We start from the raw sequence: 13184 nt of genomic DNA, 5'->3' as shown, positions 1-13184 counted from the left end.
GGAGAATAGCTTCAACTCGTGAGGCAGAGGTTGCATTGAGCCGAGATCGCGCCAATGCACTCCAGACTGGGTGACAGAGTGAGACTCTGTCTCAAAAAAAAAAAAAAAAAAAAAAGTGAGTAAATTTTTATGGTTTTATTCTTTTTATTTATTTTTATTTTTATTTTTTTGAGATGGAGTCTCGCTCTGTCGCCGAGGCTGGAGTGCAGTGGCGCCGAGGCTGGAGTGCAGTGGCGCGATCTCGGCTCACTGCAAGCTCCGCCTCCCGGGTTCACGCCATTCTCCTGCCTCAGCCTCCTGAGTAGCTGGGACTACATGCGCCCGCCACCACGCCCGGCTAATTTTTGTATTTTTAGCAGAGATGGGGTTTCACTGTGTTAGCCAGGATGGTCTCAATCTCCTGACCTCGTGATCTACCTGCCTCGGCCTCCCAAAGTGCTGGGATTATAGGCATGAGCCACCGCGCCTGGCATATGGTTTTATTCTTAGTAAATTTGGGTTTTCTTTTTCTTTTTTTTTCTTTTGTTTTTTCCAGACAGTGTCTTGCTCTGTTGCCCAGGCTGGAGTGCAGTGGTGTGATCACAGGTCACTGCAGCCTCAAACCCTGGGCTCAAGCGATCCTCCCTCCTCAGCCTCTTAAAGTGCTGGGATTATAGGCATGAGCCACTGCACCTGGCCCTGTTTTATCTTTATTATGTAATTTTGAGAAGTTTTGGATTAACTACTTGAAGACAAGTGTCAGTTGTTTGCTTTGTAATGGAAGACTGGGAGTTCTTCATGTGTGGTTGTGTGTATGAGCCCCTTTGATGGGTGTTTCTTGGGACATTTAAAACATAATATTCCTTCACATAGTTGTGAATGCACCTGCTTGTCATATTTGTCTTTTACCCTTTTACTAAAAGTGAGATGAAGAAGGAAGGGGTGAAGGTGTTGCAGACATAGTGTGTTGCTGGAGGAGACTGGGTCTGCTGCTTGAGGCCTTGTGAGCTGCAGGGGCACCCCCATGGGCAGGTGTGGCGGGTGAGTGCACACCAAGTCCTGAAGGGGCTGTCCTTCCAGGCTCCTTGGGGGCCTATAAACCTGCCTGGAGGCGGGCTGTCCTTGGGCCTTTTGTATGAATTATGAACGAGGGCCTTGAGTGTTGAGTGACCCTACTGCAGCAGAATGGGTGCAGGCTTTGATGTTTGCTAGGATTTGCTGGAAAACTGGTGGCCAAAGGCAGAATCTGGCTCAAGGTCATAATGTGTGTATCCTGCTTTACTTAAAAAATTGAGTTGTTGCCAACAGTTAAAATTTGTGTTATTCTACCTACAAATACTGAATTTTGTTTTTTATCTCTTGAGTGTTTTTGGTTGTTGGGTTGGTGTCTTTGTTTTTTTCGTGTTTTGTTTTTAAGATATAGTCTCTCCGTTGCCCAGGCTGGAGCGCAGTGATGTGAACTCGGCTCAGTGCAACCTCTGCCTCCCAGGCTGAAGCAATCTTCCTGCCTCAGGCTCCCAAAGTGCCAGGATTACAGGCCTGAGCCACCGTGCTGCCCAGAAAGTTACTTTTGATGTATTCTGGTTGCATATGTTTTTTGTTTTTTTTTTTTGAGATGGAGTCTCACTCTGTTGCCCAGGCTGGAGTGCAGTGGTGCAATCCCGGCTCACTGTAACCTCTGCCTCCCGGGTTCAAGCGATTTTCCTGCCTCAGCTTCCCGAGTAGCTGGGATTGCAGGCGCCCGCCACCAAACCCAGCTAATTTTTGTATTTTTAGTAGAGACAAGGTTTCACCATGTTGGTCAGGCTGGTCTTGAACTCCTGACCTCAAGCAATCCACCCACCTTGGCCTCCCAAAGTGCTGGGATTACATGCGTGAGCCACCGCCCCCGGCCCTCTGGTTACACATACTTTTTTTTTCTCTTTAAGACGCGGTCTCACTCTGTCATCCAGGCTGGAGTGCAGCGGCGCGCTCTCTGCTCCCTGCAACCTCCGCCTCCCGATTTCAAGCGTTTCTCCTGCATCAGCCTCCCGAGTAGCTGGGATTACAGGCGCACCACCATGGCCGGCTAATTTTTGTATTTGTTTGGTTGAGACGGGGTTTCACCATATTGGCCAGGCTGGTCTTGAGCTCCTGACCTCGTGATCCGCCCGCCTCGGCCTCCCAAAGTGTTGGGATTACAGGCGTGAGCCACTGTGCCTGGCCTGCATATACGTTTTAAAAGTAATAAGCTGATAAATACATGTGGGAATCTCAGGATCCTGTCAGAAAACCATTCCAAACCTAGAACATTTTGTGTAAATTGTATTCGGAGACTGATGGGTCGTTAACATTAGAAGGCATGGTATAGACTTCTGATTAAACATTCATACTTTGCCGTTTCATCAGGTAGAGACTCTCTTAGTTTCTAACTCTGCTATTTAATGCATGCCTTCATTCAGGCAGATGATCTTATGAAAACCATTTTGATTTTTGTTTTCAAAACCAGAAGGGCATATACCAGAAAATTAACAGTGGTGGTCAGAAAGGAATAGAGTTGTTGGTTTTTCCGTTGTTATGGTTTTTGGTACTTCCTACAATAAACACATTAGGTTACTTATATAACATTTTTTCCCATTTTAGAATTAACTATACCACTAATAAAACATGTATTTTGGACATCTTAAAGCAATCTATAAATACCAGGCCCGCTACTGGTCCCCTTTACTTAGAGATGCACATGCACACTCACTCCACTTCCTGCATTTTGTCACTTCCTCGTGACCACAGTGGACAGGACACTTCACCCTCAAGCGTGGGGTGGTGTGGTAGATGTGAGGAGGGGTCTGCTTTCACAAAACTTGGTGAAACAATGGCAAGATGGTGGGCAAAGGTCAGGTACCAGTCAGCTTTTTCCACAGAATTCCTGTTATTTTAATAAGCTAAATGTGCAGTCATCAGGTATTACTCCCTACTGGATCTTGGACATCAGCTTTTTTCCCCTTTTTTTTGAGATACGGTCTTGTTTTCTTGCCCAGGCTGGAGTGCAGTGGCGCAATCATGGCTCATTCCAGCCTTGACCTCCTGGCCTCAAGTGACCCTGCTGCCTCAGCCTCCCTAGTACCTGGGACTACAGGCGTGTGCCACCATGCCTGGCTAACTTAAAAAAAAATTTTTGGAGACAGTATTACACTATGTTGTCAGGGCTGGTCTCAAACTCCTGTGCTCAAGTAATTCTCCCACCTCGGCCTCCCAAAGTGCTGGAATTACAGGTGTGAGCCATCCCACCTAGCTAAAATTTACTTTCTTTATACATGTATAGGTAAATTAAGTAGTATGTGTAGAATAGAGCCATTGTCTTTCTGCTGTATACTAAGTTAGGAATCAAATTTCTTAAGCCATTTTGTCTTGTCAGTTATGTATATAAAAACCATTGGTGCTGTAAGAAGCAGATATTTCATTAACTTTTTTTCTGATTATATCATTGTACATCATCAGTTCAGTCTAAAAGGGAGTTTTTTTCATATGTATTATAAAATAGTTCATGATATTTGAGTTTAGTATGCCTTTAATCCAGTTGTAGATGTTAAAATAGGAGTAATTTTGTGTTCAGAATAATGATCTTCTGAAAAGTGAATTTCCAGGAAAGAGTCCACTGTTTAAAGCTAGCAGCTGGTGGCCGTGTGGCCAAATAATGTCCCAGGACAGGGCGCTCCCTTCTCAGATGGTTGGTCGTGCTGCGTCTGGAGATCAGGAATCCTCAAGGAACCTTTATGTTATAGTTGTACCAGTGCTTTAAACATAATTAAAGGTGCATTTGTTTTATTTTGCCCATCTATAAATTGTGAGAGGTTTGGCTATGGAGAGTCTAGTGAGCTTATTGAACAGCATAAGATAAGCGTGTGTGTTTGTGTGTGTGTGTGTGTGTGAGGGGGAGGGAGAAATTATTGTGCTTTCCAACATATAATGAATTTCTTACTTTGATCACCAACTGTTAGGTAAATACTGATTTCTAGCATAAGTCTTCTTTCTTTTTTCTGGAGGCAGGTCCTCCCTCTGGCGCCCAGGCTGGAGTGCAGTGGCCCAGTCACAGTTTACTTCAGCCTTGACCTCCCTGACTCAGGTGATCCTCCCACCTCGGCCTCCCAAAGTGCTGGAATTACAGGCGTAAGCCGCCGTGCCCAGCTGGTATAAGACATATTTTTAACCAACTTTAAGATCTTAGATTTTTTTCAGGATGGTTATAAGCGAAAGTAGAATTGCAGAAAGACTTTGTGGTAAATATTCAGGATTCAGCTATGTTACCTTACAATTTGTTAAGTGCATGATGGAAAAATAGTTGAACCAGTGCAACAGCTGTCTCAGTTCTAAAAGTTAACTCAGAAATGGCAGAAAGCAAGGTCAGGCGTGGTGGCTCCGAGCACTTTGGGAGGCCAACGTGGGAGGATGGTTGGAGCCCAGGAGTTTAAGATCACCCTGGGCAACATAGTGAAACTGTCTCTATGAAAAATATAAAAATTAGCTGGGCATGACAATGCACACCTGTAGTCCCAGTTACTGAGGAGGCTGAGTTGGGAGGATCACCTGAGCCCAGGAGTTTGAGGCTACAGTGAGCTATGGTGGTACCACTGCCCGCCAGGCTGGGCGGCAGAGCAAGGCCTTGTCTCAAAAAAAAAAAAATCATAAAAATAAAGGAATGGTAGAAAGCAGAATTTGACCTTTCAGTTATAGATGAGAAACAAAATGAGGAGAGGCCATTTTTTTGTAAAAGAACCATCTGGCCGGACGCATTGGCTCATGCCTGTAATCCCAGCACTTTGGGAGGCCAAGGCAGGAAGATCACCTGAGGTCAGGAGATCGAGACCAGCCTGGCCAACGTGGTGAAACCCCATCTCTACTAAAAATACAAAAATTAGCTGGGCCTCATGGCAGGCACCTGTAATCCCAGGTACTCGGGAGGCTGAGGCAGGAGAATCACTTGAACCCAGGAGGCGGAGGTTGCACTGAGCCGAGATTGTGCCATTGCACTCCAGCCTGGAGGACAGGAGCGAGACTTTATCTCAAAAAAAAAAAAAAGAACCATCCAAAAATTGCTCAGAGGTCAAGAATTTCAGAAGAAAATACAAAAACTTTGGCTGAAGAAGATTTAACTAGTGCTATAGAAGGCTTAAGAAGTGTGGTTCTAGCACTTTTCCAACTCATATTTGTATCAAATACCAGGAAAAATAGTTATCACCATTTATCATCTAGATTTCTGGGCCCTCTTACTGTTTTGTCATTTTAAGTTGTTTTACACGTAATTTACAGAAGTAAGAATAAAGCAATAATTTAGAACAACTTTATTAGAAATTTGATCCAACCTCTTTGTATCAACTAAGTTTTGGCACACAAACATTAGAAGTGTCCTGTTTTTTTGAGACGGAGTCTCGCTTTTTCACCCAGGCTGGAGTGCAGTGGCTCAATTTCCGCTCACTGCAAGCTCCGCCTCCCGGGTTCACACCATTCTCCTGCCTCAGCCTCTCCGAGTAGCTGGGACTACAGGCGCCCGCCACCACGCCCGTCTAGTTTTTTGTATTTTTAGTAGAGATGGGGTTTCACCGTGGTCTCGATCTCCTGACCTCGTGATCCGCCCGCCTCGGCCTCCCAAAGTGCTGGGATTACAAGCGTGAGCCACCGTGCCCGGCCAGAAGTGTCCTCTTAAGGAAGTGGATGGATGGTCCAGGTTCCTTTGAAGTGTGATCATTCATGTGAGTGGGCAGCTGATTGAGACTATTGTGTCCCCTTTTCGTCCCTCACTTCCTCTTGATTCTGAGAAGATTGATCTAGGGTATTGTCAAATGAAGACTTGTCTGAGATTTTGTTTTCACGTCAGTTTTGCCGTCATCATTGGCCATGAGTGCTCTCTCTCTGCATTCATCTTGTGACTCATCTAATGATCCCGAAAAGCTGACACCCTCATTTTTCTTTGCTATTTTGGAAGAAATTGAAATGTTCTTAGTGAATCATCTTGTTAAAGCAAGCTAGTCTGGGCACTGTGGCTCATGCCTGTATTCCCAGCATTTTGGGATGCTGAGGTGGGAGGATTGCTTGAGCCCAGGAGTTTGAGGCCAGCTTTGGAACATAATGAACATAGAGACCCTGTCTCTACAAAAAAATAAAAAATAAGCTGGGCACAGTGACGCATGCCAGTAGTTCCAGCTACTCAGGTGGCTGAGGCAGGAGGATTGCTTGAGCCCAGGAGGTCAAGGTTGCGGTGAGCTGTGATTGCACCACTGCACGCCAGCCTGGGTGACAGAGCGAGACCTTGTCTCAAAAAATTAATTAAATTTTTTTTTAAAGTGGAATTCATGGCCGGGTGCAGTGGCTCACGCCTGTAATCCCAGCACTTTGGGAGGCCGAGGTGGGCAGATCACAAGGTCAAGAGATTGAGACCATCCTGGCCAACATGGTGAAACCCCGATTCTACTAAAAATACAAAAATCTGCTGGGCGTGGTGGCACGCGCCTGTAGTCCCAGCTACTCGGGAGGCTGAGGCAGGAGAATGGCGTAAACCCGGGAGGCAGAGCTTGCAGTGAGCTGAGATTGTGCCACTGCACTCCAGCCTGGGCAACAGAGTGAGACTTCATCTCAAAAAAAGACAAAAAAGAAAAAAAAAATTAGCTGGGCGTGGTGGCATGCGCCTGTAGTCCCAGGTACTCGGGAGGCTGAGGCCGGAGAATCGTTTGAACCCGGAGGCAGAGGTCGCAGTGAGCCGAGGTCGTGCCACTGCACTCCAGCCTGGATGACAGAGCGAAACTTTGTCTCAAAAAAAAGAAAAATTATAGGCTGGGCACGGTGACTCATACCTGTAATCCCAGCACTTGGGGAGGCTGAGGCGGGTGGATCACCTGAGGTCAGGAGTTCAAGACCAGTCTGGCCAACATGGTGAAACCCCCGGGAGGTTGAGAAGGAGAATCACTTGAACCCGGGAGGTGGAGGTTTCAGTGAGCCGAGTTCATGCCACTGCACTCCAGCCTGGCAACAGAGCGAGACTCTGTCTCAAAAAAAAAAAAAAAAAAAGTTGAATTCATTAAGAAGAGGGTCAGGAACATCATTAGGGAAATTATTTGCATTATAAAAATGTTTAGAGCTGGCCGGGCGCGGTGGCTCACGCCTGTAATCCCAGCACTTTGGGAGGCCGAGGTGGGCGGATCACGAGGTCAGGAGGTGGAGACCACCCTGGCTAACACGGTGAAACCCTGTCTCTACTAAAAATACAAAAAATTAGCCGGGCGTGGTGGCGGGTGCCTGTAGTCCCAGCTACTCGGGAGGCTGAGGCAGGGGAATGGCGTGAACCTGGGAGGTGGAGCTTGCAGTGAGCCGAGATTGTGCCACTGCACTCCAGCCTGGGCAACAGAGCAAGACTCCGTCTCAAAAAAAAAAAAAAAAAATGTTTAGAGCTTGAGAATTGTTAATGTGGAAGGTGCACGTTCTGAACAGGTGGAAATGAGCTCTACTTGTTAAATGAAGTCAGCATAGGGCCGCAGATAGAGGAGCTGGGAAGGGCCTGAGGCTGCAGCCCTGGACCTTGCTTTAAATGCTTCTTTCTGGCCCTCCCCTTCTTAGCTGGAGGACCGTGATGGAGAGAAGAGAGAGGACTTGGAACAGATGCAGCAGAAGCAAGTCAATGACCATCCTCCAGAACAGCATGGGATCTTCACAATCAGTGACCACCCACCAGAACAGCGTGGGATGTTCACAATCAGTGACCAGCAACCAGAACAGTGTGGGGTGTTCACAATGAGTGACGATCGTTCAGAACAGCGTGGGATGTTCACGATCAGTGACCACCAACCAGAACAGAGTGGGATGTTCACAATGAGTGACGATCGTCCAGAACAGCGTGGGATGTTCACGATCAGTGACCACCAACCAGAACAGAGTGGGATGTTCACAATCGGTGACCACCCATCAGAACAGCGTGGGATCTTCACAATCAGTGACCACCAACCAGAACAGTGTGGGATGTTCACAGTCGGTGACCAGCAACCAGAACAGCGTGGGATGTTCACAATCAGTGACCAGCAACCAGAACAGTGTGGGATGTTCACAGTGAGTGACGATCGTCCAGAACAGCGTGGGATGTTCACAGTCAGTGACCACCATCCAGAACAGTGTGAGATCATCACAAAGGTATTCTTTAAGTTCTCTGTTAAGGTGTATTCTTTGTCAAAGGATTTCTTTATGTTGTAGAAATCCAAACCAGTGAGAGGACCTTCCATCTCTGCAGGGCCTCTCTTTAGAAGTGGAAACTGGAAGCATAGAGAGCTGGAGGCAGAGGCTCACCCTGTAGGCCCCACGTGCTGCCACCTGCACATTCTTAATGTTGCCTGTGGATGGAAAGCTTCTCTTCAGACCCTTCTCCCTGAGCTCAAATCTGCCTCCCTTGTGATCTTCCTTTTTTGTTTTTCCCGTGGGACATTGAAGAGAAGCCACCCTTCATAAGTTTGAGGAATGTCACGAATTCCCTTTATTCTAGTTGCCCTTGTCGATTGACTCACCTGTCTGTTCAGCCTGTTTCTTAGGCCTGGTAGCTTGTTTCTCACATAATCTGTTTGTGACTGTGGAAGTCCTGTACCAGTTGAGAGCCTGGCAGGGCAGGGAGGCTGTGGTCAGTCTTCACGTCCCTGGTTTCTGCCACGTGCCTTGTGGGATGAATTCCATACGTGTTGAGTTGATTACCTTTATTTTATTGACATGTTTTTTGTTAGCACGTGGAGGAAAACACTGTTTGGAATTGACTAATTTTAAAGTGTTACGTTAAAAGCATATATTTTAGGCTGGGCGTGGTGGCTCACGCCTGTAACCCCAGCACTTTGGGAGGCCAAGGTGGGCGGATCACGAGGTCAGGAGTTTGAGACCAGCCTGGCCAATATGGTGAAACCCCGTCTCTCCTAAAAATACAAAAATTAGCTGGCTGCCACTGCACTTTAGCCTGGGAGACAGACCGAGATTCCATCTCACACACACACAAAAAAAGCCTATATTTTAGCCATTTGATTCTAGCTAGACTCAATTCACACTGCTTTAGGCAAGTTTGGTTGTTTTTTGGTTTTTGGGTTTTTTTTTTTTTTTTTTTTTTTTTTTGAGACGGAGTCTTGCTCTGTTGCCCTGGCTGGAGTGCAGTGGTGCGATCTTGGCTCACTGTAACCTCCGCCTCCTGGGTTCAAGCGATTCTCCTGTCTCAGCCTCCCAAGTAGCTGTGATTATAAGCACCCACCACCACGCCTGGCTAATTATTGTATTTTTAGTAGAGACAGGGTTTCCCCATGTTGGTCAGGCTAGTACTGACCTCAAGTGATCTGCTGGTCTCAGCCTCCTGAAGTGTTGGGATTACAGGCGTAAGCCACTGCACCTGGCCGGCAAATTTGTTTGTTTTTTGAGATGGAGTTTTGCTCTTGCCCAGGCTGGAGTGCAATGGCACGATCTCGGCTCACTGCAACCTCTGCCTCCCAGGTTCGAGCGGTTCTTCTGCCTCAGCCTCCCAAGTAGCTGGGATTACAGGCGCATGCCACCACGCCTGGCTAGTTTTTATATTTTTAGTAGAGAAGGGGTTTCATCATATTGGTCAGGCTGGTCTTGAACTCCTGACCTCAGGTGATCCTCCTGCCTTGGCCTCCCCAAGTGCTGGGATTACAGGTGTGAACTGCTATGCTGGCCAAGTTTAGTTTTTTTTTTTTTTTTTTTTTTTTTTGAGATGGAGTCTCGCTCTGTCGCCCAGGCTGGAGTGCAGTGGCGCAATCTCGGCTCACTGCAAGCTCCGCCTCCCGGGTTCACGCCGTTCTCCTGCCTCAGCCTCCGAGTAGCTGGGACTACAGGCGCCTGCCACCACGCCCGGCTAATTTTTTGTATTTTTTTTTTTAGTAGAGACAGGGTTTCACCGTGGTCTCGATCTCCTGACCTTGTGATCCGCCCGCCTCGGCCTCCCAAAGTGCTGGGATTATAAGCGTGAGCCACTGCACCCGGCCAGCAAGTTTAGTTTTTAATCTGCATTATTGCAGGAAAGATCTAACTCCTGGGTGAGGCCTGGAAGAACAGTCTCTGGTGGGTTCTATAAAACCCACTCTTCATTTATTTATTGCCTTCTTGGGACTGCGTCTCATTCTGTCCCCTGGGCTGGAGTATGGTGGTGCCATCACAGCTTAGTGTAGCCTCAACGTTGTTTTGATTCTTAAGTTGTTGCAGCTCTGTCTGTGGGGAGCCCCTTTAGGTGGCTCCTGTGTCATGTGTTTGAAGCACATCCTGGCTTGTGACACTGCAAGTTGGTGCCGCAGGCTCATCGTGTAGGCCCTGTCTCTTCTGAGTCCGCTGTTTCTCCAAGGAGTCTTGGTGCCTTTTACGGGATTATGGTGTTGAAACCAAGACCTGGGCACTAGGTGTGCTCACTCCTGCTGGGATGTTGCTGCTGCTTCTGGGCTCTCTGCGTGGACAGAGTGAGGAAGGGTGTGCCTGGGAGCTAGTCTGCGTATACACTCATAGCTGTATTTATGTTCATTTGTATTTATAGACGTATATATTAAATAGGAATACATACTGATACCTCAGAGCCTAATCCAGCACCACAGAGTTCACTCTGCCCTCCTCCCGGTTTATTTGCAGTTTCCTTCTCAGACAGTGAGAAGCCTGGCTCTCACTTCTGCCATTTATTTACTTTTAAAAAAATAAATTAGAAGGTTGTTTTTTTGTTTGTTTATTTGTTTGTTTTTTGAGACAGTCCCGCTCTGTTGCCCGGGCTGGAGTGCAGTGGCAGGATCTTGGCTTGCTGCAGCCTCTGCCTCCCGGGCTCAAGTGATTCTCCTGCCTCAGCCTCTCTAGTAGCTGCGATTACAAGTGCTGCCACCATGCCTGGCTAATTGGGGTTTCACCATGTTGGTCAGGCTGGTCTCTGACTCCTGACCTCAGGTGATCCACCCACCTCAACCTCCCAAAGTGCTGGGATTACAGGTGTGGGCCACCACGCCCGGCCCCATTTATTTACTTGTTTGTTCAACTCTCCTGTAAGTGTATAATAGTTTCAGAATTAGCAACCCACGTCATATAAGAAACAAATTTACTAAGTGGAGTTCAGTGTTTGTTTATAGCTCCTTTTGTCTCCATTTTCAGTTTCCAGTCACAACTGTTTTCCAAGGTTACTCAGGTCACTCCTCTCTTCTCCAGCCCCTCACTAAGGTTGTGTCTTCACTGGTGAGTATGTAGTCAGGTTCATTGGTCACTGGCTACTTCCTATCCTGGGATCCCACAACATTCTGGTCAATTTTTTTTTTTTTTTTTGAGACGGAGTCTCGCTCTTTCACCCAGGCCGGAGTGCAGTGGCGCTATCTCGGCTCACTGCAAGCTCCGCTTCCTGGGTTCACGCCATTCTCCTGCCTCAGCCTCCCGAGTAGCTTGGACTATAGGCGCCCGCCACCACACCCGGCTAATTTTTTGTAGTTTTAGTAGAGATGGGGTTTCACCATGTTAGCCAGGATTGTCTCGATCTCCTGACCTCGTGATCCACCTGCCTCGGCCTCCCAAAGTACTGGGATTACAGGCGTGAGCCACCGCGCCCGGCCCATCCTGGTCAATTTTTTAAAGTTGCCTACTGTTTTGTTTTGTTTTGTTTTTTGAGCTGGAGTTTTGCTCTTGTTGCCCAGGCTGGAGTGCAGTGGCGCGATCTCGGCTCACTGCAATCTCCGCTTCCCGGATTCAAGCGATTTTCCTGCCTCAGCCTCCCGAGTGGCTGGGGAGGCCTTACCACCACGCCTGGCTAATTTTGTATTTTAGTAGAGATGGGGTTTCACCATGTTGGTCAGGCTGGTCTTGAACTCCCGACCTCAGGTGATCCTCCCCCACCTCTGTCTCCCAAAGTGCTAGGATTACAGGCATGAGCCACCGTGCGGACTTTTTTTTTGAGACAGTGTCTTGCTCTGTTGTCCAGGCTGTAGTGCAGCGGTACAGTCTCGGCTCACTACAGCCTTGAACTCCTGGGCTTAGGCAGTCCTCCCACCTCAGCCTTCCAAGTAGCTGGGACTACAGGCATGTTCCACCACACCTGGCTAAGTTTTGTTTTTATTTTTTTGTAGAGACAGGGTCTCACTATGTTGACAGGACTGGTCTTGAGCTCTTGGGGTCAAGTGATCCTCCTGCCTTGGCCTCCAAAAGTGCTGCGATTACAGGTGTGAGCCACCTTGCCCACCCTAAAATTTGCATGCTTTTAAGTTCATTCTTCGTGATGTACAATTGTGTAGAGTCATATCCACCACCCAGTTACCCTCCAGAACAACCCTGACCCCCAAGAGGCCCGTGTCCTCTTTCTAACCAGCCTCTCCCTCCTTCCCCAGCCTCTGGCAACCACTGGTCTGTTTTTTGTTCTATGGTTTTGCCTTTTCCAGAATGTTCTACAGATGGAACTCTATAATATGTAGCCTTTTGGGTCCAACTTTTTAAATCACTTAGCAAAATGAGTTGAAGATTCATCCAAGTTTTAGATTGATCAGTAGCTCATTCCTTTTTGATGCTGGTTAGTACTTCATTGTGTGCATGGTTCCCAGTTTGTTTATCCACTCACCTGGTGAAGGACATCTTTCTTGCTTCTAGCTTTTTTGTGAATATGAATAATGAATGTGTCTTTTTTTTTTTCTTTTGAGATGGAGTTTTGCTCTTGCACTCTTGATGCCCAGGCTGGAGTGGTGATCTCAGCTCACTATAACCTCTGCCTCCTGGGCTCAAGCAATTCTCCTGCTTCAGCCTCCTGAGTAGCTGGGATTACAGATGTGCACCACCATGCCCGGCTAATTTTTGTATTTTTTTATTTATTATTTTTTTTTGAGACAGGGTCTCTCACTCACCCAGACTAGAGTGCAGTGGCCCATTCTCAGCTCACTGCAACCTCCGCCTCCCAGGCTCAAGAGGTTCTCCCGCCTCAGCCTCCCGAGTACCTGAGATTACAGGTACACGCCACTACTGCCCGGCTAATTTTTGTATTTCTGGTAGAGATGGGGTTTCACCATGTTGGCCAGGCTGGTCTCGAACTCCTGACCTCAAATGATCCACCCGCCTCGGCCTCCCAAAGTGCTGGGATTACAGGCGTGAGCCACTGCATCCGGCCTAATTTTTGTATTTTAGTTTTACCATATTGGCCGGGCTGATCTCAAACTCCTGATCTCAGGTGATTGATTGCTCACCTCGGCCTCCCAAAGTGCTGGGAT

The 13184-nt window shown here is 47.5% G+C and overlaps 1 protein-coding gene across 13 annotated transcripts in view; it reads left to right on the top strand.

Annotated features, from left to right (window-relative positions):
- Nucleotides 1-13184, top strand: part of PCNT (pericentrin) — a 118980-nt gene that overhangs the window by 2838 nt on the left and 102958 nt on the right. For 12 of the 13 annotated variants that reach the window (XM_055280027.2, XM_063640407.1, XM_063640403.1 and 9 more), the window contains exon 3: nucleotides 7564-8130. In XM_055280027.2, coding sequence (XP_055136002.2) covers nucleotides 7564-8130 — 567 coding nt within the window. Of the gene's footprint in view, nucleotides 1-7563; nucleotides 8131-10667; nucleotides 10671-13184 lie in introns of all 13 variants that reach the window. The other variant, XM_055280032.2, reaches the window with a different exon arrangement.

The sequence above is a fragment of the Symphalangus syndactylus genome, chromosome 5 (assembly GCF_028878055.3).
Source record: "Symphalangus syndactylus isolate Jambi chromosome 5, NHGRI_mSymSyn1-v2.1_pri, whole genome shotgun sequence".
NCBI lineage: Eukaryota > Metazoa > Chordata > Mammalia > Primates > Hylobatidae > Symphalangus > Symphalangus syndactylus.
This window is presented reverse-complemented; position numbering and strand designations above follow the sequence as displayed.